At 38.6% G+C, this 24,483-nt stretch overlaps 1 protein-coding gene across 2 annotated transcripts in view; it reads right to left on the bottom strand.

Annotated features, from left to right (window-relative positions):
• The window catches only part of TMEM131 (transmembrane protein 131), a 211,733-nt gene extending 188,034 nt beyond the window's left edge, over positions 1 to 23,699 (bottom strand). Inside the window, exon 1 of one of the 2 annotated variants that reach the window (XM_063077862.1) lies at positions 22,962 to 23,699. In XM_063077862.1, the coding sequence (XP_062933932.1) occupies positions 22,962 to 23,142 (181 nt within the window). In that variant the 5' untranslated portion in view covers positions 23,143 to 23,699. The remainder of the gene's footprint in view (positions 1 to 22,961) is intronic. The other variant, XM_063077861.1, reaches the window with a different exon arrangement.
• Between the last annotated feature and the right edge of the window lie 784 nt (positions 23,700 to 24,483).

The following is a 24,483-nucleotide window of genomic DNA, read 5'->3' as shown; positions in this document are numbered from 1 at the left end:
TGCATACTCATTAATCCAAACCTTGCAATACGTAATTCTTCAAGAGGGTTGATAGTGGCAGGAGAGAAGGTGAAGAAAGATAGATTAAGCATCTTCAAATCTTCAAACTAAAAGTTTAACCTCAACAATCCATAACATACTTTTATTCCCATTTAGTCTAAGAGGAAACAGACTCTCAGGAAGAAGTATCATGTCCAAGGTCACAGAGCTAGTAAGTACTTCAGCCTCAGTGCTATTCCTTTTATCATACCATGCTGTCGTATCACATAAAACATCCTTTTGGGATATCTTATACCATTTTTTAGAGTTTTCTGCTTTGGGTTTTTTTTTTTAAGGTGAAAGGTGGGGGGCAGGAAAAAGAAATCTGAAACTCTCTGAGACAAAGACACATTATAACAAGGCTATAGTGTCTTACTGCCTAAGACCCCCCAAATGGGTTACTTATTCTAAGCAAGGTCAGTTCAAAATGTGTTTTCTTACTCATGGACCCCAAAGCTAAATAAACATTTTGCTTATAAGGAAGAAACAGTCCTTCCTGATAAGAGACATGTAAACTGAACCACACTGAATGTATTTGTTCTGGGTTCCCAGTTGAGGTCTTTCTTCTACCTTCACCGATGTCCCCAGTACACTTAGTCCCAACCCTGCACCCGACCTATCCTGGTAACCCCTTGAAACCTCAAGTGTCTGTCTGCAGGCCTGTTCACCCCACCATACTGAAGATGCTTGCAGGGCCAGAACCATGTCTTTATCTTTCTAGACCCAGCCTAGGACATGGTACCCACTGAATAAAAATTAATGAATTAATTTGCCAGTGGTCAGTCTAGTCTGGTGACCAGACAAAAACTGGGGTGTGACTATCAGATAAGGGTTTGGACAGTCTGTGTTTCAGAAAACAAAACAATGTGGTGTTTTAGTGTTTTAAGTATTGACATTTTAAGACACCAACATGAACCTCTGAGGTAAACACCAAAATGGTCATGAACTAGCCAGTCAGTGTGTAATTCAACTTTCGACTGAGTCAAGATTTACTAAGCACTTGCTGTGTACCATGCACAATGTAGATAACACAGAGGGCACTCCTACCTCCCTGTAATGAGGCCTCTGAGGATGAGCTCCACCCTTGGAGGGGAGATGTTCAGACCAAAACATAAATCTTCAGAAAGCATGCCAAGCAGTGTTGGCATGTGCTTGTAGGAAGCCTGCACAAAGCAAGAGTGACTCCCAACAGTTTCCACTTATCTCCATGTGGTGAAGACAGAGACCTGACCATAGCAAGCTTCCTGGCTACCATTATCAGGGGGATTACAACCATTCCCCAATCCACCACTTGAGCCAGTTTACTAAAGCACATCCCTCCCATCAGAATAAAAAGGATATGACAACATTTATGTTGGTTAACTAGCTGACTAAGTCACTATAGAGCAATTTGTTGATGTATTATGACCACTAGATATGTACATGGGTACTTCAAAAAGTTCGTGGAAAAATGGAATTAAAAGATAACATGAATCCTTCTGTGAACTTTTTGAAGACACCCCCCCCCCCCTTAGAAGTTAAGCCTTCTGTCTTCAACTGTATAAAGGAGAAATCACCCCATGAATAGTACATACCTTAAGGCCACCACATAAAGATGGGGTGGGGAAAGTGTGTGAGTGCTTAGATAGACTATTGTTACTTTACTGCCTGTTTCTTCCAAGCCCTAGGCCAAGCTCCCCTTGTTTGAGCCCTGCTGCCCACCCCCCACCTTCCTGCAGACTTCCCTCTGCTAGCCTGTTACCTCTTTCCTCCTCTAACTCTGTCTGCAGATACCCAAATGCCTATCCTATATTTTCAAAAACATCTCCTTTGCAGATCCTAATTAATGATTTCCAGGCCTTCTCTGATATCTTTGAACATATCTTTCTGTGCTGCCATTCCTTTTCTCGGGCTGCTATTCCAAGGTCTTAGAGCAGTCATTCTGCAATGAGTCAGAACATATCTACCCACCCATCTGGTGAAGATTATTTCATACATCACTGTATACAACCTGCTAAAACAAGTTGATGAAGTAAGAATCTGAAGGAACAGAATCATGAAACTGAAAGCCAAACACACTCTCCACAAGTAGCTGGTATCCACCACATGCTCTTACTTCCAAAACAGTCTTTCATACAACACTTGACTACCTGCTGTTACCATAAATAATACAATATTGTCCACTTCTCTAAATTTTACTCAGTGCCTTTCACAACAACCTGTCTGATGCTGAGTTGTGCAGGAACCAGGGAGTGTCCAGATTAGTCTAACGCTGTGAACCAAGACCCTGGCAATGTTCTATTCCACTCTCCTTGCTGACTGATAATTACTGTAAAATTGCTGCTGAAGCCAGTATAGATGTTTCCTGGAATGTGCTGTTGTGAGCCAGAAGTACAAAGCATGAGACACATATTTCAGGGGTATTCACTTGGGAAAACTTGTTTTTCTATTGGAATCAGCATGGATATAAATACTGAAATAAAATGCAAAAATTGCATACATTATTAAAATAAAACACAACACATTAAAGAAATGGCTACCTTCTTAGGGTATATACTTAGGTTCCCCTTGCCCCCAAGGAACTGCTCAACAGGAAGCCTAAGGGTATTAAAGTCTGATCCAAGAGACAAAAACTCCATGCAGTTTCTTTCACTAGGTGAAAGTGTGGGAAGATGGGAATAGAGAAATATGCCGAAGGAAACAGTATAGAAAGAGGAGAGAGAGAGAGAAAAAAAAGATAGGATATCTTCTCTGTGAAGATATCAGAAAACTAACATTTGAGTACCTATGCAAGTGCCCAACAACTCTATTAAGCATGTGTATGCCCATTTTATAGCTGAGAAAAGTCCATGATTAAATAATCTTCCCCAAGGACATGCACTGCTAGTAAATGATAAACTAGTATGTGAAGAAAAAGCCTTGACCTAGTCTATTGACTAGGCACTGGACCCTGGGCAGAAACCAGCCAGGTGAAAGAACAGGTGCTCAGCAGATTGCGCTCCAGGTCCCAGGACTATGGCCAGAGTAGGGCGACAAGTCAGGCCTGTTCTTGCAGCAAGGACAAAGTGCTGAGTTTTGGCTAATTTCTGATTGTCTTCCATGCTGGGTCTATCTAACTCATTTTCACCCAGGGGTGTGCCAGCAACAGCAAAGCAGAAGAAAGTGACAGCAGAAGATGTCAAAAACACCTTTTGGCTTGACGAGGTGTTCTGAAACTGGCCTTATTGACCTACTGACACTCAACCATTCTTGGACAAATAAAAGCCTGGTTTGTCTCGTTTGTTTTTAATGCAGCTTATTGGGGAGGAGAGAGTATAAAGAATAATTAAAATTAGTATTCATCTTGTATACTCACTTCTGGCTTAAATTAACAACTTCTTTAGAATAATTATTTAAACATATGAAGAGACAAATGCAATACAAAGGCAGTTATGGAAGCAAAAGTGGTAACTTAATCGCTCAGAGCTGCTGACATAAATTATTCTGTCAATATTAGGTACACATAACCCTTCACAAAGGATCCTAGGTAAAAGTCAGAGAGAAAATTCTGGGCTTACAACACCGACATTTGTCAGAGAGCACTGAAATTGTTGACACGTGGGGGATGACACTGCTAAAGGTTTGAGAGGAAAAAAGCGCACACAAGGAGTGACTAGCTGTTATGTGTGATAAACAGTGACAAAGAACACAAGAAGTTAGCTGTGATAAGTGGAGGGAGGGGGGAAAGGATATCATTATACTAAGATTTTAAGAGAAAAAAAATACTGAAATATAAGGTAGTTGATACTTGCCTAGAATTACATTTCTGGCCATCAATTAACTTCACACACTTGAAAAGTTTCTACAGAATGCCAAATGCAATGGGCTAAGAAATACTCAAATCAAAACTTTGTGAAGTAATTTGTAAAAATTAATTTTGGAATGGTATCTGATATTAAAATAAACTACCTCCAAATGCTATGTATGATAGACAAGCTACATATAATCAACACATTTAAAAAAGTGTAGGTTTCTCATTGTTCCTAATTATATTTTTAAGGTGTGTAGGTTAAAAAATCCTATATAGACAATTCTTCTTTAACATAAAAAGAAAGAAAAATGTCAGAGGCAGAGGATGATGATGCTGAAAGCCACCTGTCTGTGGTGGGCAGAATAATGTTCACCAGCCCCTCCACGATATCCACATCTGAATGTCAGGATCCTTTGAATATGTCAGGTCACATGGTAAGGGGAATCAGGAGTGCAGACGAAATTAAGGTTCAAATCAGTTAATTTTAAAATAGGGAGATTATTCTGGATTATCTGAGTGGGTAGTACAATGTCTTTAAAAGTAGGAGGAAGCAGAAGAGGGAGAGCCCGAAAGATGGCAGTATGAGAAGGATTTGTCCTACACTGCCGACTTTAAAGATGAAGAAAGGGGCCACAAGCCAAGGAATGTTAGAGGCCTCTAAAAACTGGACAAGTTAAGCAAACAGATTCACCCTTCCAGCTCCAGAAAGAAACACAGCCCTACAAACATCTTGATTTTAGCCTGGTGAGATTCATTTCAGACTTCTCATCTGCAGAACCATAAGATAATAAATTTGTGTCATTTTAAGCCATTAAGTTTGTGGTTATTTGTTATAGCAGCAGCATGAGAAAACTAATACACCATCCTATCTGATATTAATTAATAAAACTGTTTCTGTAGCAAGAGGTTCAGGAATAACAATGAAATAATAATAATGAATAACCTGAAAATAACAATGTTGGTTATACTGGAGAATAGTAATTGATGTTCTGCTTCTAGGCATGACGGAGTAACAGGGATCAGTATACCCTCCCACTCTGAAACAACCAAAAAACTCAGTCAAAATGCATTAAACGATAGTTTTCAGACCGTAAACATCAGTCAAGGAAGGACAATCACCCCTGAGAGGGGAAACAAACAAGGTGAGCCCAATGAGTGCTCCAGCTCACGGCCTTGAGAGTTACTAGGCCACAGTGCAGGAAATTGTTGTACAGCCCAGTGGACTCTCCAAGTTGATGAAACAAAGGCAAGAATCCAAGGAAATCAAGGCAGTGGGAGTACACAGGACAAATTACCAGAAAGGAGAGAGTTGCACAGAGAACCACAAAGAACTACACAGGGTCCCCATCCAGCAAAGTACTGACCAGTGCTTGTGTGTGAGGTAACTACCTAAGGCTGGGGAAGGAGTCATTCCCAAAAGGACTAGAGGGAACAGTGCCTGGCATTCACACAGGGTCAGGAATAGTACCCATTCCCACCAGTCAAGCTGCAAAAACTATAATTCACGAGATATTGGATAGAGTACTCAGGAGGGTCTTGCCTTTGCTGTGGGGAATTATTAGTCCAAATCCAAGCACTGCTCTAGACCCACCTAACACATCTTAAAAGCAAGATCCCAGAAAGATCAAGTAATTTAACTGCATCTTAGAATAAAGCTCAAGAAAATTTATAAGAATACAAAAATATCAGAACCCACAACAGCACCATCGGTAAAATTCCCAGTGTCTGACATTCAATCAAAAAATATCAGGCACACACAGAGGTAAGGAAACATGACCCAATATGAGAAGAATAATCAACTGAAACCATCCTAGAACTCGCACAGATATTACCAAAGAAAATAATAAAACAGTTTCCATATGTGTTCCACACATTCAAAGAGTTAACTGGAGAAATGGAAGATATAAGAAAGACTGAAATTATACTTCTAGAGATGAAAACTACAATGTGTGAGATGAAAAAAATATACTGGATGGGATTAATCATAGATTAAACCTTGCAAAAGGAAAGATTAGACACCTTGAAGGCGTAGCAGTAGAACCTATCCAAAATGGAACACACACATGCAAAAAAAGAAAAAAAAAAAATCCAAAAAACTAAACACTATGGTGAGCTGTGAGATCAACTTCAAATACAAGGGTACTTCAAAAAGTTCATGGAAAGATTCATATTATCTTTTAATACTATTTTCCATGAACTTTTTGTTCTGATTCAAAGACCCCTTTTTGAAGTTTTCCAATTATATGGATAATTACAGTCCCTAAAATGGGGTTGGGAGGAGAAGGAAAAATATTTTAAGAAATAATAAGCAAAAATGTCCCAAACTTAATGAAAACTATAAACCCATAGATCCAAGAAACTTAACAAATCCTATGCACAATAAACATGAAAAAACTGTACCAAGAGATATTGAATCAAATAACTTAAAACAAGTAACAAAGAGAAAATCTTAAGAGCATCAAGAGAAAAAATACATTACACACAGAGGAACAGAGATAAGGATGACATCAACTTCCTCTTGGGAAACAATGCAAGCAAGAAGACAATGAAGGCACCATCTCTAAAGTACTTAAAACAAAAAAAGAACCGTCAGCCAGTGATTCAAACAATTATATTTTAAGAACAAAGGCAAAATAAAGATTTCAGATATATAAAAGCTGAAAGAATTCATTACCAGAATAATTGATAGAACAAGTAGGCAGAACATCAGCAAAAAATGAACTTGAACACCACTACTGACCAACCTGATCTGATTGACATTTATAGAGCACTCCAACAACAGAAGACACAATCTTCTCAGTCTTCTCAAATGCACACATTCATCAAAACAGTCCATATTCAAGGCCATAAAACAAGTCTCAAATTCAAAAGGATTAAAGTCACACCAAGTATGGTCTCTAGCCAGAATTAAATTATAACTCAATAACAGAATGACCCTTGGTAAATACTCAAAGACCTCAAATCAAAGACCTCAGTTTCCACCTTAAGAAACTAGAAAACGAAGAGCAAACTACGTCCTAAGTAAGCAAAAGATATGATAAAAATACAAGTATAAATCAATGAAATAGAAAAAGAGACAGATACACACATACACAAACACATACACACAGAACAATAAAGCTAAAAGCTGCTCTTTTGAGATTATTAAAATTGATAAACCTCTAGACAGACTGATCAAGAAAACAGAGAGAAGACACAAATTATAAATATCAGGAATGAGAGGTGTCACTACAGGTAATACAAGTATTCATTGTTTGTTTTTTTAAATTCTTAAAATGTTAAAAAATATGTTTATTTATTCGGTGGCTGGCCAGCAAGGGGATGCAAACCCTTGACCGTAGTGTTGTAACACCATGCTCTAACCAATTGAGCTAACTGGCCAGCACTAATACGAATATTCAAAAGATAGTAAGTGAACATTATAAACAACCTTATCAATAAATTTGACAACTTAAATGAAATGGACAAATTCTTCAAAAGACATTGATTACCAAAGCTCACTCAGGAAGAAATAGATAACCTGAATAGCTCTATATCTTAAAAATTGAAATTGTGGTTAAAAACCTCCCCACAAAGAAAACTTCAGACATAGATGGCTCCAATGGTAATTCCTACCACATATTTATGGGAGAAATAACACTATCTATACAGACTCTTCCAAAAAATTAAAAAGAAAGAATACCTCTCAACTAATTCTACGATGCCAGCATTACCCTAATACCAAAAGCAAATACATTACAAGAAAACAGAACAACATCCTTTATGACCAAAGATGCAAACATTCAAAACAAAATTTTAGCAGAAAAAAAAAAAACCCAATGATATATTAAAAGGATATATATCATGACCAAGTAAGGAAGCAAGGCTGGTAATTCATCATACTAACCTATAAAAAACTCAATAGACACAGAAAAAGCATATTTGATAAATTCATCATCCATTCCTATTAAAAACTCTCACAAATCCAGACATAAAAGAAAATTTCCTCAACCTGAGAAAAGGCATCTGTAAAAAACTACAGCTAACATATTTAACAGTGAAAGACTGAATACTTTCCCCTAAGATTATGAACAAGACAGGGATGTCCACTCTTACTATTTCTATTCACCATTGTACTGGAGGTCCTACACAGTGCAACCAGGCAAGAAAAATAAAAGGTATCCAGATTGGAAAAGTAAAACTGTCTTTATTTGCAGACATAATAATCTATGCAGAAAATCCAATGGAATCTACAAAAAAGCTATTAGAACTAATAAGTCAGCTTAGCAAGAGTAAAGAATACAAAATACAAGAAAATCTATCTCTATATACTAGCAATAAACAATCAGAACTTGAGATTTTAAAAATATCTTTTATATTAGTATCAAAAACATGAAATACAGATAAATATAACAAAAGATATAAAAACTCTTGCACTGAAAACTACAAAATATTGCTGAAAGAATTTAAAGAAAGACCTAAATAAATGGAGAAAATATTCCTTGTTTATGTACCAGAAGACTAAATATTGTTAAGATGTCACTTCTCCCCCAACTAACCTATGGATTCAACACAATCCCAATCAATATCCAAGCAGGTTTTGTGCACAAATTGATAAACTGATTCTAAAATTCATAACAAAATGTGAAGGATCTAGATAGAATGGGCGAAAAAATTCTGAAATAGGACAAAGTTGAAGGACTAACACTATTTCAATAATTATTATAAAGGTACAGTAGTCAGGACTGTGTGGTACTGGCATCAAAACAGACAAATAGATTAATGGAACAAAAGAGAGACAGACACCAGAAATAAACTCACAGACGTCTAGGCAACTGACTCTCAACAAGTGCAAAGACAATGCAGTGGAAAAAAGGAGAGCCTTTTCAACAAAAGGCACTAGAACAACTGGATATTAATATGCAAAAAAAGAGAACTTGGATCCATACCTCATGTTAACAAGGATATGGATGACCTGGAACTGCTAGTTCAACCACTTTAGAAGCAGGTTAACAGTTTCTTTTTTTTTTTTTTTGTCGTTTTTTTCGTGACCGGCACTCAGCCAGTGAGTGCACCGGTCAGTCCTATATAGGATCCGAACCCGCGGCGGGAGTGTCGCAGCGCTCCCAGCGCAGCACCCTACCAAGTGCGCCACGGGCTCGGCCCCAGTTTCTTAAGTTAAATGTACAACTACCATATGATCCAGACATTCCACTCCTAGGTATTTACCCAAGAGAAAATGAAATATGTGCATACAAAGCCTTGTACATGAATGTTCACAGAAGCTTTATTTGTAGCAGGCAAAAACTGGAAAAAACCCAATTTTCATCAACAGATGAATAAACAAACCATGGTATATTCGTATAACAGAATACTAATCAACACTAATAAGAAATGAACTACTGATACACGCAAGTTGGAGGAATCTCATAGGCATTGTGCTGAGTAAAAGAAATCAGTCTCAAAATCATATAGTCTCAAAATTCTCAAAAAGAGAAAACTACAGTGATGGAGAACACATCAGTGGTTGCCAAGGGTTAGAAGTGGACAGAGGGTGTGACTACGTGGGGATAGCTTGAGGGAGTTTTGGGGGCAATGGAACTATTCTGCAACCTGACTGTGGTAGTGGTTACACAAATCTACATATGTGTTAAAATTCACAGAAGTATACACCGAAGAAAGTCATTAAAAAAATTGAGGTAGCACAGTATACAAACACATACATTCTTTGTACCCTGTGCTTTCACTTGTTAATATATTTTGGAAATCACTGAATAGCAGATTCTAGAGATCCTCATTTTTTTCTTTACAGGTGTATAATAATGATCCATTATGTGGATGTAACAATTTATTTAACTATGTATGGGTAACCAGGCAGTTCCCAACACTTTTCCTTTATAAATATCATGCCATGAATAACCTTGTGTATATATGTATTCGTATTGCTAGACATATATCTTCAGGATCAATTTCTATAAATGGTATTACTAGGTCAAAATTGTAAACACGTATATAGTTGTTTTTTTTTTATATTGTGCTAAATTTCTTTCCATTAAGGTTGTACCTTTTTTACATTCCACCAGCAACGTGTGAGAAAAGGTACTTTCCCACAGCCTCACCAAAAGTGTTGTCAAGCTTTTAAATTTCTGCCATTCAAATAAGTGAGAAATGGTATCTCATTTAGGTTTTTTTTCCTTCTTTTTAAAAAAAAGGATAGTGATTTTTTAATAAAACTTGTTTAATAACAGCTTTATTTAGATATAATTCACATCCCATACAATTTACACATTTAAAGTACACCATGCAGTTTTCAGAACATTCAGAGCTGTGTAACCATCACCAATAATTCCAGAACATTTTCATCACCTCAAAAAGAAACTGTATCAATCAGCAGTCACTCCCTATATGTCCCTCCCACAATCCTAGGTAAGCACTAATCTATTTCCTGTCTCTATGGACTCGCCTGTTCTGGACATTTCATATAAATATCTTCTGGGGTCATCATATATGGTCTTTTGTGAGTGGCTTTGTTCACTTATAATATTTTCAAGGTTCATCTATGTTGTAGCATACATCAGTATTTCACTCCTTTTTATGCCCAAACAATATTCCATTGTATTTATTCATTCATCAGTCAATAAACATTTAAGCTGTTTCTACTTTTGGGCCATCATGAATAATGCTGTTATGAACATTCCTACAGAAGTTTGTATGTTCAACTTTTCATGTTTTCACTTCTTTTGGGTATAAACCTGGGAATAGAATTGTAGGGTCATATGGTAACTCCATATTTAGCATTTTGAGAAACTACCAGATTGTATTCCAAAGCAGCTGCACCACCTTATGTTCCCAACATATGACACTCCAACATCTCCACATCCTTGTCAACACTTGTTATTATCTGTCTTTTTGATCATAGCCACACTAGTGGGTGTGAAGTGGTATCTCATTTTGCTTTTCATTTGTATTCCTCCGATGGCGGATGATACTGAGCATCTTTTCATAATCTCACTGTATATCTCTTTTGGAGAAATTCCTGTGCAGATCCTGTGTCCATTTTTAAATTGGGTTGTCTGTTTTCATTGAGTGGTAAGAGTTCTTTATATATTCTAGATACATATCTCTTATCAGATACATGATTTGCAGAAATTTTCCCCCATTCTGTGAGTTGTCTATCACCTTCTTTACAGTGTCCTTTGAAGCACAAAACTTTTTAATTTTGATAATACCTAAATTATTTTTTCTTTTTTTGTGCTTTTGGTGTCATATTTATCAGGAAAGCTCATTAGAAACTCAATGTGTGTGGTAGCTGAATAATAGCTCTGAAAGATGTCCATATCCTAATCCCAGGAAGCTATGAATGTTACCCCAATATGGCAAACGGGACTTTGTAATGTGATTAAATTAAGGATTTTGAGATGGGGAAATTATCCTGGATTATCCAGAAGGACCAAACGTAACCACACTCAGAGGAACACAAGGTGATGAGAGGAAGAGAGCGACAAGTTGGAACTAAGCAAGAGGGTAAAGCAATGTGAGGAAGCGCTGTGAGCCACGTAACACAGGAAGACTCCAGAAGCCAGAAAAGGCAAGAAAACCGATTCTCCCCTGACGTGTCTCAGCACACAGCCCAGCTAACACCTTGATTTTAGACTTCTTCCCTCCGGAACTGTAAGAGAATAAGTCTGTGTTGTTCTGAGCCACTAAAGTTGCGGTAATTTACTACAACTGCAATAGGGAACTAATACAGCGTCCAAGAGCAGTCTCTGCCTAACACATACCAAAATTCCAGACTCCCAGGGGAAAAGCAGGTTTGTAGCATAAACCACTTGTACTTAGGACTATTACTGGATTCTCTATTCCACTAATATGTCTACCTATACACCAGTACCTTACTTATTCCAAATATATAATAGCTTAAGAGCATGTTTTAATAACTGCTTGTGCTAGTCACGCCTCATAATTTTTTTCAGCATTTTCCCAGCTTTCCTACATGTTTATTTTTCCATATAAACTTTAACATCGACTATTCTAACTCCATAAAGAGTTTTGTTGGTATTTTTAAAAAGATCAAGTTAACTTAGGAAGAATTAACTTCTTTATGATGTTGAGTTTTCCTATCCAAGCACAAGGAGTGTCATTCTACTGTTTGAAACATTGTTAAAGGACAGAGTAGATTTAAAGTTTTCCTCAGATTCTGCACATTTCTTGTTTATTATTAAAATGATTTTTTGTTGTTGCTCCTACTATTGACAGCTTTTTGCAATGTCACAAATATTTCAAAAAACTTTTAAAAGAGTTTTGATAAAAACAACAACAAACACACAATATAAAAATATACACATCAACTACAAGGAATAAATATGTAGAAGTGTGAGAGGGTGTGGCCTGGGAGCTGTGAGTAGCCTACGTCCAGTGGGCATCAGCACATAGGTTTTTAGAGGTAAAAGAGAGGGATTAATTCAGTGGAGCTGAGTTAAGAGAACTGCTGCTGTAATCCAAAGACTCAAAATCAAAAGCTTAAAGTTAAAAAGCCGTAAGATAATTTCACTGGCTAAATTTTAATATCTATCCCTAATAACTCTTAAAATTGAAACTCTTAAAAATACAAGAAGCTGTCTATTATCAGGAGCATCTAATTTTAACCAACCATCACAATCATACTTCATAATGAAACACTTAAGCTATTCCCCCCTTAAAGAACAGAAAAAGACAAGGATGCCTGTTTTTTCATCATTCTTATTTAACATTGTTTTAAAGGTCTAGCCAGTAAAATAATACATACAAACATACATATTAATATTAGATTGAATAACTAAGCTGTTATTCAATAATTTTGGACGTACAAAATAGCAATTTCATACAGTTCAGCTTAATATGTATGTATATACAAAGAAGAAAGGAAAATTAAATAGAAAACACTGTAAAGATGTCAACAATTTTCAAATTTACCTAACATTTTAATGCAATTCTAATCAAAAAGAAAATAGGAATTTTAAATTTTCTTCACAAAACGATTTTAGGATTCATAGGGAATAAAAACCAGACAGACAAGAAAATGCTTTTGGAAGAATATTTAGAGGGAGGGGATGACCTGCCAAGACAGCTAATAAAAGTACAAATCAGCTGTAATACTTAAACTTAAAACAGAAATATACAAATATGTATGTGAAGAAAAGAAATGAAATCAAGAAACAGATCCAAGTCTATAACAGAATTTGAGTAAAAAGGAAATATTGTATATAATTCAATAAATGGTGTCAAGGCAACTGACTAACCATTTGAGAACAATTAGATTCCCTATCTGATGCCAACAGATTGGAGATCTGCATTTAAAAATAGAAGCATGGAAATAAAATATTGGTGAATATGTAATCTCTATGCACAGGACTTTTAAGGCATGACAAAAAAGGCAGAAAATAGAAAAGAGTGACAGATTTGGCTGATAAATTTTAAAATAATAATAATAATAAAAACACAAAAATTCAAATGCAAATAGAAACTTAGAAAAATATTAAATCTTCAATTAAGCGTTTTTTTAAGTCAAAAAGAAAAATTCAATCACCAATAAGAAAATTGACAAAAGACATGATCAAACACCACAAAAGAAATACAAATGGCCAGCAAATGTTGTTTTACTAGTGATTGTTTAAAAAATGAATTAAAACAATGTGACAACTTGCTATGGGTTGATTGAATTGTGTCCCCCAAGGTTCACGTATTGGAAGCTTAATCCCCACTGTTACCTGTTGAGGGTGGGAAATCCCATTATGGAAATTGAAAGATGAGACCTGAAGAGGTGATTAGATTGTAGGACCATGCTGTAGTGAATGGATTAATAATGGTGGTCAGGGTCATGGTTCTGAGGGCTTTAAAAGGGGAGCACAAAGAATCTCTCTTTCTGCTCCACCATTTTCGCAAAGTGATACTCTGCCATCACTGTCACCACCATCAAGGCTCTCACCAGATGTGTTCCCTGGACTTTGGACTTCCCGGCCTCAGAAACTGTAAGCAATAAATTTTGTTTTCTTTATAAAATACCTAGTTCCATGTATTTTGCTATAAGCCATAGAAACAGACTAATAATACACAACTTTATTGGCAGATTGGTAAGAACTTAAAAGAATGAAAATAGTACCCTCCTCATACGGTACTGTTGAAATGTGAATTGAAAGTTTTCTTCAAAGGCAATTTGGCAATATCTATTTTTTAAATGGGGAAGGGTGGAAAGGGGAGAGAGACGAGAGATAAGGAGGGAACAGAGACCAAAACATAGATGACTGACATTGGTTCTTGGTTACAGTTTTTCACTGTTTTCTAATCTGTGTTTTACAATTTGTTTTATTCTTATAATCAACGTGAATTTTTTGTTAATTTTAAAAAACATTTCCAAAACCAACCTTTAAGTTGCATGCACATGAAGAACTATTATATATTATACCGTCTCACTTTACTGGAGGTTAAAATTGTGTGTTATACCATCACAAACAAGTATCTCCAGCAGAACCGATAGCCAAAGGGGAGTTATAGCCAGGGACAAATAGATTTTGGGGGTGGAGTGAGAAGGACTATCATCCACTTAGGGCTAATGTGAGGATTAAATGAGATAAGGCATGCTAAGCAATTAGCACAGTGATACAAAGAAAGTACTTGACAAACACTAGCCATGGTCATCAAGTAGCAGCATCAGGCAATTACAAGCATCACAAATTATAGACGAGCACTGCTGACGTAACATATTCCCCAAATGGTGAAAAATCAAACTTGTATAGATATTATCATTTCAGAAATACTTTTTCTTCATTCTGGATCATCTTCAATCGGTAATGATTCCACTATTTCTCCTACCAATATAGAACTCAACATGTTAAACCCCTTTAAAATGCTAGATCCAGGGATAACATGACCTACGCACTAACTTTGGAAGCTCATGATACTGTACAAGTATAAATAAGCCCAGAGACAGTCAAGAAGGAACTGACAATAATCAAAAATTATTTTCTATTTACAAGAATCTCTAGGATTCCAGTTAAGCTGGATCTAATTCCCTGCCTGCTTCTTCCTTCTTACATCTTCCTCTCTTCAACAATGATTCTCAGTAAGTATTCTCATTTCCAGACACAACCCAAGAGAGGTCCCCCAGTACAGTGCAGTGAACCCCTAAATACGTAATAACGCCCATACATCTGAAACTAACCACTGCAACACCAGTCTTGAAAGAGAAATTACCTCTTGGTAGTGCTGAACACTACCTGCATTCTGATTTGCTAATTAAGATGCTATTGAATACTTCAGATGCGCTCATGTCACCAATTCATGGAAGCATTTTTTGAAGTGGTCCAATTTTACCCAAGTGTCTGAAAGCACAATGCCCTCTTATACACTGCTTTACCAAATAACTTTTGGAATAAAAAACTATATCTCAAAGGTCTTTGTAAATACATACATATAAAAAAGTTTTAGAGAGCACCTTTATACTATAAGTAACTCTAGGAAAATCTTCTGCTTCCAACTTAATCATTTCCAAAAAAGAAAATCCCAGTAGGGCCCTTGCCATACAATGAATACAAACTGCTAATTAACTTGTATCAGCAAAGCTGTCTTACGCTATTTCTCAAACTTTACTGCTGACACAGTTTTAACCAGTGCAGGCTTTGATCCAAATATAATACTACAACATATATAGAAAAAAATTAGCTTTTAAGAACCAAACTGCCATATCACTTTGCAATCATTATAACTGGTTTTTAAAATGTTACAAATCGTTAGAACTAAAGAGGGTTTAAAAATACATTTCATTTTACAGGCAAGTAATTAAGGAAATACCTTAAGCACGCAGTGTTTTTTTTCTTGTTTTAAACACAGAGATTTGTTATTAACAACGAAACCCACAAATTCACAACTATTAGTCACACACTGAAATCACTAGTCCAAAATGTATGTTTGATTTACAATGGCATCAAAAAGAATAAAATACTTATGAATAAACCTAACCAAGGAGGTAAAAGATTTGTACACTGAAAACTACAAAATAGCGTGTCTCATCCAATTCTTTGTTTGCAACATCAAGAACCCAGAGTCAACAAGCAGTACCTGAAGTTCCCCTTAACAAAGGGACCCTAAATAGCCCAAACAATCTTGAGAAGTAAAAACAATGTTGGAGGTCTCACACTTCCTGATTTCAAAACATGACACGAAGATGCACTAAACAAAACAGTATGGTACTGACATAAAGACAAACACATGAAGCAATTAAATAGAAAAAAGAGCCCAGAAATAAACCCTCCCATGTATGGCCAAATGATCTTCATACAAGACACAAAGACAAGTCAACTGGGAAAGAACAATCCTTCCAACAAATGGTGCTGGAAAAACTGGGTATCCACGTGCAAAAGAGTGAGGTTAGACCCTTTACCTTACAGATTATACAAAAATTAACTCAAAATGGATTAAAGAACTAAATGTAAGACCCAAAACTATAAAACTCTTACAAGAAAACACAGGGGGAAAACTTCATAAGTTTGGATTTGGAAATGATAACTTGGATATAACACCATATGTTGCAAAGGCAACAAAAGCAAAAGTAGACAAATGGAACTATGTAGAATAAAAACTTCTGTTCATCAAAAATATGATCAATAGAGTGAAAAGGCAACCCACAGAATGGGAGAATATATTTGCAAATCATCTATCTGATAAGGGGTTAATATCCAGAATATATAAAGAAGTCCTACAACTCAACAACAAAAAAACCTGATTAAAACCTTTACTAAAGATTTCTCCAAGGAAGACATACAAATGGACAACAATCATATGAAAAGATTCTCAACATCAGTAATCATTAGAAAAATGTAAATCAAAACCAAAATGAGATATCACCTGACACCCATTAGGACAGCCACTATTAACAAACAAACAAACAAACAAACAAAAAACAGAACATAAGTGTTGGTGAGGGTGTGGAGAAATTGGAACCCTTGCACACTGTTGGTGGGACTGTAAAGTGGTGCAACCGCTATGGAAAACAGTGTGGCACTTGCTCAAGAAATTAAAACTAAAACTAGCACATGACCCAGAAATCCCACTTTTGGGTATATACCCAAAATAATTGAAAGCAGGGTCTTGAAGAGATATTTGCACACCCATCCTCATGGCATTATTCATAATAGCCAAGAGGTGGAAGCAGCCCAAGTGTTCACGGATGGATGTACGGATAAACAAAATGTGGTATATACATACAATGGAGTATTCAGTCTTCAAAAGGAAGGAAATCCTGTAACATGCTATAACATGGATGAATCCTGCAGATATTACAGTAAGTAAAATAAGCAGGTCACAAAAAGACAAATCCTGCATGATTACACTTAAATGAGGTATCCAAAGTAGTCAAGATCACAGAAACAGAAAATAGAATGATTGTTAGCAGGGGCTGTGGGAGGGGGTTAAAGAGATGGGGAGTTGTTTAATATGGCTATAGAGTTGCAGTTTTCTAAGACAAAAAAGTTCTGGAGATCTATTACCCAACAATGTTTATATACTTAACATTAGTGAACTGTACACTTAACATGGTTAAGAAGGTAAATTTTATGTTCGGTGTTTTTTACAATTACGTATTTTTTAAAACAGTAAATAAATGAAAATAAATAAATAATGCAGGTTTCACACTCTATCATGACACACCATGTCAGGGATCCTCTTACATCTTTAGACATTGTTCAGACCTCTGCCCTAAGTGCTGTATGCAACAAAATGAATCAATGAAAGAGCAATGGCTTTCTGGAAATCTTACAGTAAGAACATGGGAATGAAAAAAAGGAAAAACAGATTTAGTACTACAGATGAAACTATGACCACCTAATTCTAAAATGCCTTCATGAGAAACAACAAAACTTCTCAAGCCCTTGGACCTCTAAAGAAACCCCCCCCCCCCACCCCCCGCCATCAAAAGTAAATGCCACCACCAGCCTTTGGATTATCTCCAGTTCCTTTTAACCCAGGGCCGGCTTCTGAGAATATTTCACATGTCTAGACTAACCTGTCACACCAACTTAGAACTAAGGAATATCCACAGAATGCAACTGTTGCTTAACCTTAACCTAAGCAATATAGCCAGGTACGTAAAAGCATCAAGAAGAGTCTGTAGCTTCCAATACCCTTGTATTCATTTCCCTGGATTACTCACTCATGGGTTCCCTTGTTTTCCTTCCAAGAACTTTCATGATCCAGAATGGGCTGTGATCATTTTAACAGTTAACAGGTCAACAGAAGGTGATATGGAAGTTTACAGCTATTTTAAAAAAAGAAAGTGCACTGCAGTTGAATACTTAATATGAGTACATTGGTTTTACATGAACTGGCAGGTCTGTTCTTTTCCCAGTTGGCACACACTGTAACAAAATCTACTCAGGTACTCTTTCAGAATTATATGGTTTGGCTCTAGGGACAGAGGCTTGGGATGGAATCATAACTTCACCACTTACCAGCTCTGTTACCTCGGATGTATTATTGAACCTCTCTATGTCTCCATTTCATGATCAATAAGTGAGATTGAGGATCTGAAAATTCTTAAAAACCAAAGGTTACAAGAGTGATGGTTTAGATAAGTGTATATAACTCATTTTAGTTACAAGGGAAAGCAATGTGTGGAGAAGAAAAAAGTGATGTCACCCAGCGTTCTATTATTACAGATTTCCTAATGACACCTGCACTGAGTTGAGTTTTACCTGTACTCTTGACTCTCAACCCAGGTTTCAGGTACGAAAAATAGAGGATACGGTCATTTTAGGTAAGCCATCATTCAAAACTGAATGCCTGCTACGTACATATTGCAGATGTTGACAGAGGTTCTGCACTACAGATATTCCAATCTGAGTGAAGAATGACACCCATGAAATCATTTAAGTAGCTAAACAAGGCAATGTATGATTAAAAATCAAAATGAATGATAAATGAGTATTAAAGGCAGTGCAAATTCAGAGGGGGCATGCAGGACTGAACAAAAATGGGGAAATGTGGGAGGCGAGAGCCTCTGCAGTGCCCCAGGCTGCAGGTTGGAAGATGAAGGCTGGGGGGGAGCTGACCAAGAGAGTGTGTGATACTGATGCCACTTGGCAAAGGGTCAAAAATGAGTCCAATGTGGCAGGGAAAATAATCACAGCATTAAAAAAACTGGGAAACTGGAGATGGTGCAAGATAATTCTGCCCTGAACATGTACAGTATGAGCAGGTGGCTAGACACACATGGGGAGGAAGACATCTGATGGGCAACTGGAGAGCAGCCACTGATGGCTAGGGCACAGTGAAACCAAGAGATACAAAGCGGCAGAAACCAAACAATGCCCAATGCTGCTTGAAACAGATAGTAAGGAAAAGTCCAGCTGTAGAAAAAAAGCCTCTTGGTCTGGGAAGGCCAATCAGAAAGCTCAAGTCACATGCAGACGAGAGAGAATGCCTAAAATATCAAGCACCCAGCAAAAATTTTAATTTTCCCCAAGAGTAGTTTGGTTTATGGCTATTCTGGATGATAACAAATTAGATGATTTTACATCTAGTTCCAAAGCTGTTCTGTTCAGCAGGTGCCTATGAAGATCCCCTACAAAGATCAAAAAGTCAAGGAAAACAGTCATTAGCAAGAGAGAGGACACACTTTTTCCAACTACAGTATTACAATGCTCCTGACGGTACCAAAGTTTTTTAGTAAAAGCAAGCACCAAAAGTTCATTAATGAAATGCTTATTAAGTAATATTCTATTTACTAGGCCATAAATTAAAAGGTAGCCACTCTACCCCCATACAAAGGATAAAACATCTCACTGTTAAGAAAATCACTTTAAAAAATATTTTTACATTATAAAGTAATAATTTGGTTAAGAAAAAGTAAACACCACTTCTAATCAATTCTACCACCTTAAGACAAATCACTCTTAGGGTTTTACCTCTTTTCTTCAAAGTCCTAAGCACTTTGTTCATATACTTTGTAGATAAAATACTTTTGTATCGTTCTTCTACACTTGTGCCACAAGAATAGCATAAAACAAAAATTTGTGCATGAACCTACAGTACACTGGCATAAACATTTAAAAATGCTAATGAATACTGTCAAACTTTACTCTGCCATTAATTGTGAATTAATGATAATATTTGTGACACTGAAATTTAAATCATGATGGAATGAGACAATCATATTCCTGAAAATTTATCCAAGTTTATTTACCAGATAGATACATAAACTGTAGCTTCTCACTTATAACACATTAAAATATACCATGCCTTCCAAAAACCCATTTCACAATGAAACTGTATTACATGATATACTTTTTTTAAAAAGCTCTTATTGGCTAGTCATAATGAACTGATTTATAATTCAAAAGACTATTAAAAATTATACATTTAAAATATACACCACGTATTTTCACTATATACATATATTTTCACTACAAACACACATTTTCACTGTGCTCAATATCTAGATCTTATCCTCAGGAAAAATCTTAACACCAATCCAGAATAAGTTATTTGTAGTAATTATAGTAACTCCTATCTCTGGCAACTCTTTCAAAGTTATTACAAACTTTAGAGAACAGCCAAAAGAGTCTCAAAGGTCCCTTTCCTCTGGACTAGTGATAACACACCCTCATAGATATATCAGTTAAGATCGATGTTGAGATACAGGAATGCTAAGACACATAGGTTAAGACAGAGAATGGCTCATGTTTCTGACTCAAAAAAGTTAACAACATCTAGTTCAAACATGAAAAACTGCATTCGGTAATCCTTTCTGCAGTTTTTCTTCAGAAGACAATGCATTTTACTTTGAAGATTTTCTAGTGAAATTCTACTGCAATGCAGGGAAAATATACAAACATACAAAACACCCAGGAAACCATCATTAAAATTGCAGGTAAATCTTAACTTTGAAAATTTAAACTAGTTTATACTACTTATACACAAGAAAGCTTCGGGGTGTAAAGGAACAAACTGAACTCGACTGTCCTCAGAAATCTGCCCAGCCTTGCTGGAAAAACTCACCGGCACCCTTTTGAGGCAAATGTCATATTTGTGCCTCAAACTCTCAGTGTCACAATCGTGTAAGGAAATTAATTGCCTTTCTCCCACTTACTCAAAATAAAAGCAATACTGGAAATTGTTTGGCAAGGTTGAAGGCACAGGCCACTTCTGGAGACACCTTCACGGAATATTTGATTAGAACCAGATCCATTTATGATGGGTAGAAATCTACGTTCTAACCATCAGTATCCTGAATAACTTGCACATAAAATTGTTCACACAGACACAGCACGGGCCACAAAGGACGTCTGATTGAGCCAGGACCAGTGCCTGATTCAACCACACTTTTCATACTTAACACCCTGGCAGGTGTTCTTGCCTAGCGCTTACACATATTTAAGGATATGAGAGAGGCATACTAAAACTTACAAACTACACAAACGGAAAATTAGCAAATATATTTTAGGCTGACAGTTCTCAAACAAGATGTTTGTTTACCTAACTGTACCCAGAGAATTAGCATATAAAATGGCTGTTGGAAAAATAACCAGCAGTGGAAAGATAATACAAACTTAACGCTTTATTTGACTCAATCATTATTTCATTTTCCTGTGCTAATGGTCCACGAAGACTGTCATTCACTCAAACAAAGGCTAAGTGCCTACTGTGTGTGTGGCACTGAGCAAGGTAAGAAAAGGAACAGAAAAGCAAAGACACGGTACCTGCCAAGGTCTACTTGAAGCCCAAGGAGACACGCCCATTAAATTACTGCACTATTTTGGGTTTACTGAAAACCCACTACATGCCAAAATGCGGGGCACCATGGTCACACATAAGAACACTCAACTACAGCAGATCTGTGACCAGTGATGAACTATGACAATGCCAGGCCTGACTAGTCCTAAAGCAGCAATATTTTATTCTGGAAATAATGTTGCCTCCGTCAATTAATCCTCTCTATAGATGGCAATTTGTTGAATAATTTTTACCTATGTTAACCCAGACTAAGCTTATCTAGAGTTAAATGAGGGAATGTAATGTTTTGAACCAAAATAAAGAAATAGTAAACTGAAGCACATCTGCACTTCAACACTAATTTGGTTTGCATTTGCTGTTGTCTTCGATAGCAATAAAAAGCAAGTGACTTTAGCCATAAAACAGACACCAACTCTAAAGCTACCGTGGCAAGAAATTATTTTCTTGTAAGGGCAGTTTAATGTGAAATAGAAGCTCCACTAACAAGTTTCGCTTAGTTAATTAAAAAAACTATTCACTAGAAGTGAATTCTTCCTGAAGGCTCTGTGACAGTGTGCATTTCCCTAGGCTTAAAAACAGGTAGTGCAGACAAAATTACACATATCTGGTCTTCGAGATTACAAAATAATTTTTGATCCTGTCAAAGTACCGCCTTTACAGTCATACAATACCAATGAGAGTTTAAAAAATATGGACCAGCCCCTAATTGTAAGTTATAAAGGTATGCAAGCTACCAACTCGACATTTGTTATTAAAGTCTTTCACATCAAAGATAAAGGCAACGAATTACATGAGTATTTTAAAACAAGTAAGAAATGTGAACAGGTTTTACCAGAGAGTTAAGTGGAATTGTATTTAGAGCTACTAATATACTAAACAGTCATCTATACTGCAAAGCGATAATGAAGGAAGAAACTAAAGAAGCAAGATTCCCCTCAGAGAAATGACTGAACAAATTCAAAGTAAAATTTTGGAAAGTGTTCTGAAGCCTTGCCACCACTCTCGCTAATTTTACTACGACATTTTAAAGTGAGCTCTGTCTGAGCGCCGTTATTAAAACCTCAACCACGAAAAAAGAAGTGTACTAAAATTTACCTATTAACAGCAATCGAGCCTAAAAATATGCCCCTCCTACAGTGCGGGCCAAGTGGCAGGAACATACGAGAAGTGAGGAAGTTTTGAAATGGCAGTGACAGGAGACAAGGGGAAGGCAAGGGGAAGGAATCACGGGGAACAAGAGCAACTCCGTGCGGCCGACGCCGCGAGTTGGCCTCCGAACTGCAAGTTCCCCGCTCGGGACCGAACTCGACCCAGCAACTTTGCGGGGGAGCCCGGACCGCGGCCCCTGCAAGCGCGGTGACAGCCCAGCCGCGGGGCCGGGCCCGGGGGATGCCGGCCGGCTGACACCCACCTTCCTTCTCGGCCCGCGCCGCGGCCACGACGAGGGTCATCACCAGGTGCAGCGCTCCCAGGAGGCCGGCGGCCGAGCTCCGCAGGCCCCCGCCGCGGACGGCTGCGGGCTCCAGCCCGACCCCGGCGGACGTGGAGGCGGCGGCGGCTCCTGCTGCTCCTCCTCCCGCCCGCTTCCCCATCCCTGCCGGCCGAGGCCGCCGCGCTCGAGGTCCGGCGCGGCCCTTCTCGGCGACGCGGCGGCGCCGGCTCGGGAGCCGTGGTCCGGGCTCTGGCCGCCGCGGTGTCGCGGAAGAGAGCAGTTCCCGGCCCAGGGCTCGGGCTCCGGGCGTGGATCTGGGTCCGTGCGTGCGTGTGAGCGAGAGTGTCAGTCACGGCCTCGGCCTCGGCATCGCCTGCGAGTCGTCGGAGCGGAGAGGCCGCGGGTCAAGCGCGGCGCGCTGCCATACTGGAAACGGGCACCGGCCGCGGGCCCTGGGCGCTGGCCTGCGAGGGGCGGGGCGCGGCTCGGGGCACCGCCCCCGCCGTGCCGACACCTGGGCGGCCCCGCCGGTCAGTCCATCCGCCACGAAGCCCGTGGGCCGCAACTCCTGGTCCCGCTCTCGGAAACCCACGGCTTCACCGGCCAGACGGGACGGGGGCAGCACAACCGCAGCTCGTCGCCGTTACCCGGCTGGGGAGGAGGGAAGCAGGCCCGAGCCCGGCCGCCAGGACTTATGATGGCCGCTCACGCTTCTCCGAGGCAGAGACGGAGATCACGTGGAGACGGGCGGCCTCGCCGCGCAGCCGCCATGGTGCGTGGGTGGGCCCGGGGGAGGGGCTGCAGGCGCTGGGGGAAGCTGGGCAGGCGCTCTGACGCCGGGACGAGCCCCGTCTTCTGGACGGCAAGGCAGGAGCCTTCCAGAGGTGAGAGTGCACATCCGGGCGGCTGTGCCGAGCACGGAAAATCCGTTCCAGTGACCCCGCCTGGTCGCACCTCCGCCTCTCGGCAGCTCTGACGTCGAGAATATCCCGGGTCTGATTTAGTTCCTCGTGGTGCTTCCTTGAGGACGGGGACCCGCTCTATTCACCTTTGTATCCTCCAGAACATAGCACCCAGCAGGCGCTTAATGGAATCCTCGTGCCTTCGGCTTGTGCCCACGTTGCCACGGGAAACTCTTTTGTGTGTGCAGAATGCAGCAGTGACCCGGAGGAAGAGGGCAGAGTGCTCTTTGTACATGAGTATTTTTATTAAAAAAAAAAAAAAAAAAAATTTCATTGGTCGTTCTGGCTTTCTTTGTCTTGAAATAATCCTTAAGACGTTTCTATTCGCGTCTTTCCTTCAAGGCCCAAATCAAACGCTATCTCTTTCACGAACGCTATCTCTTTCACGAAGCCATCTCATGCCTCTTAGATGCCTTCTTCGTTTTGGGCTGAGGTTCTTGGTGTGTGTGGCTGACTTAATTTAAGCTCTTTAAAGGGGGCCCTGTTTACTCAGTAACTTTCCCCAACTCCTAGCCCGGCACCATTTTACTTTCCTCAGC

Source organism: Cynocephalus volans, chromosome 14 (genome assembly GCF_027409185.1).
Source record: "Cynocephalus volans isolate mCynVol1 chromosome 14, mCynVol1.pri, whole genome shotgun sequence".
NCBI classification, from domain to species: domain Eukaryota; kingdom Metazoa; phylum Chordata; class Mammalia; order Dermoptera; family Cynocephalidae; genus Cynocephalus; species Cynocephalus volans.
Note: the sequence above shows the minus strand (reverse complement) of the source record. Positions and strands in the feature narration are given on the sequence as shown.